The following is a 1,869-nucleotide window of genomic DNA, read 5'->3' on the forward strand; positions in this document are numbered from 1 at the left end:
TGGGAGGCAGGAATTCAATTCAAGTTTGGTTTTTGACTAAAAACTTAGCTACATTCATTTCAGCAAATGTATACCTGGAATTCCTTGTTATGATTCTGGAAGCAAAATCATTCTGTTAAAAAGGCAAAATTACCATAAGAACACTACAAATTAAGGAAATGAAAAGATTTATAAAATTTGAAGAATAAAAATCTGTCCTGTCAGAGACATACTGTATATATTTAGCACTTTAGAATTAAAGGTCATTTCTGGGCATCATCATCATCCCATGTCACCACTCCACCCCTTACAGTCAAGTACAGGTTAGTTGATCCCATGCTTGTGTGACCAATTCCTACCGAAGCTTTCATCCTTCATGGCTTTCACCAGCCAGTCCCTCTCGTTCTCGTCAGAGTCACTCCCTTCACTGGAACCAGCAGCCAGGAGACGAGAATAATTAATTTTCTTCTGCTGCGGCAATTTAGATTGGACGATTAAGAACAGGAAGAGCCACAGCACCAGGCACACGCAGCACGCCCTGTACAGAACGGCCAGGCCGAAGTGCTGCACCACAAATCCTCCTGCAAAACTGCCCAAGCTCTCTCCTCCACCATGGCAGAGGCCCTGGAGAACAGCGTGCAGAGACCTCGCCGTGCCCGGCGTGGCTATGTCATCCACTGTCATGCTGACCACCCACCACAAAGCACCGTTACTGAAGGCAGATAAAACCTGGATGAGGAGAACGGACCACGCAGTCCACAAGAAGGAGTAGCACAGAAGCTGTGCTGCCAGGAGGCTGAGGCTGATCGCGACAATTGTGCTGCTTGAGAAAGTCCTCAGCAACTTCCCTTTGAAGAAATAAAGCAACATTTCAGCAAGTAGCCCAACGGCCACAGAGAGCCCCATGTACAGAACAGCCACCGCCTCCCCCGGTCCACCGGCTGCCAGACCAGAAAGTTGTGCACGGCAGCGCCGGCCGCGCCGGTGAGGAGCACGGTGGCACCGCACAGCAGCGCCCGGCCATCGCCCCGCAGCAGCGCCAGCGCTTTGCCCGTTCTGCTAACGTGGTTGCTTTCCTTGGGAAGATGGATGGGGAAGAAGATGGTGACAAGCAGTGAGAGCGTGACCAGGAGAGCATAGCCATAGAAATGGACAGCTAGGCGGGTGACAGAGCTGCTGAGGAAGCAATTCAGATGATCCACGACTACAGCAATGCTGCAGGCTCCTACAGAGGAACCCAAGTAACTCCAGATCCAGAGCTTGCTATACCCGTCAGTTGCATCCACGAAGTCGAGGAATTCATAGAGTCTCTCGTCCACTGTCCATTCGAGAGAAGTAGCCAACAGCTCCCAAAGCACCACAGCACCCAACACCATAAGAAAAATCTGGTGCTCTCTGTCCTGAAAGATGTTTAGCACTGCTTCGAAGCTAATCTCTTGAGCACCTTTCTGGTGATCTGAAAGATTTCCAGACACGTAAGCACCTCCAACAGTTGGAAGAGTTGTTTTAAACAAAGGGAGCTTGTTACTTTTGGTAGCAGAAAGCCTTTCCTCAGCATTACCAGCAAGATGTCTTGCAGCAGAACCCAGAATGCTTATTTCCTTCTTGGGTCCACGTAAGGGCGGTCCGTAGGAAGCCGGCATTTGTGGTTCTTCGGTCTCCCAGTTAACTGCTGTCACAGGAGGTGTCCGGCCAGAGGCACCACCCAAGTACCCGTTAGTCTTTGTGCCGCCTTCACCACCCCGCCTGCCTTGTTTCTCAAGCACATCTGTCAGGCCGAACCACCCCTGGAAGGCTGGGCTGCTCAGTGTTGCCCTTCCGCTCGCTATTAAGCCGCCAGCAGTCGTTTTCATCACTTCTTTTGGCACAGCCTTCGCGTTCGTAACAGCA

General features: G+C 50.9%; 1 protein-coding gene across 1 annotated transcript; it reads right to left on the reverse strand.

Moving 5' to 3' along the window:
• Positions 1-303: 303 nt before the first annotated feature.
• Positions 304-1,622, reverse strand: MFSD6L (major facilitator superfamily domain containing 6-like). Its single transcript, XM_010022869.1, is given in 2 exon segments — positions 304-897; positions 900-1,622. Coding segments are annotated over 2 exon segments (1,317 nt in total).
• Between the last annotated feature and the right edge of the window lie 247 nt (positions 1,623-1,869).

Source organism: Nestor notabilis, unplaced genomic scaffold, assembly GCF_000696875.1.
Source record: "Nestor notabilis isolate BGI_N333 unplaced genomic scaffold, ASM69687v1 scaffold24049, whole genome shotgun sequence".
In the NCBI taxonomy this organism is placed as follows: domain Eukaryota; kingdom Metazoa; phylum Chordata; class Aves; order Psittaciformes; family Psittacidae; genus Nestor; species Nestor notabilis.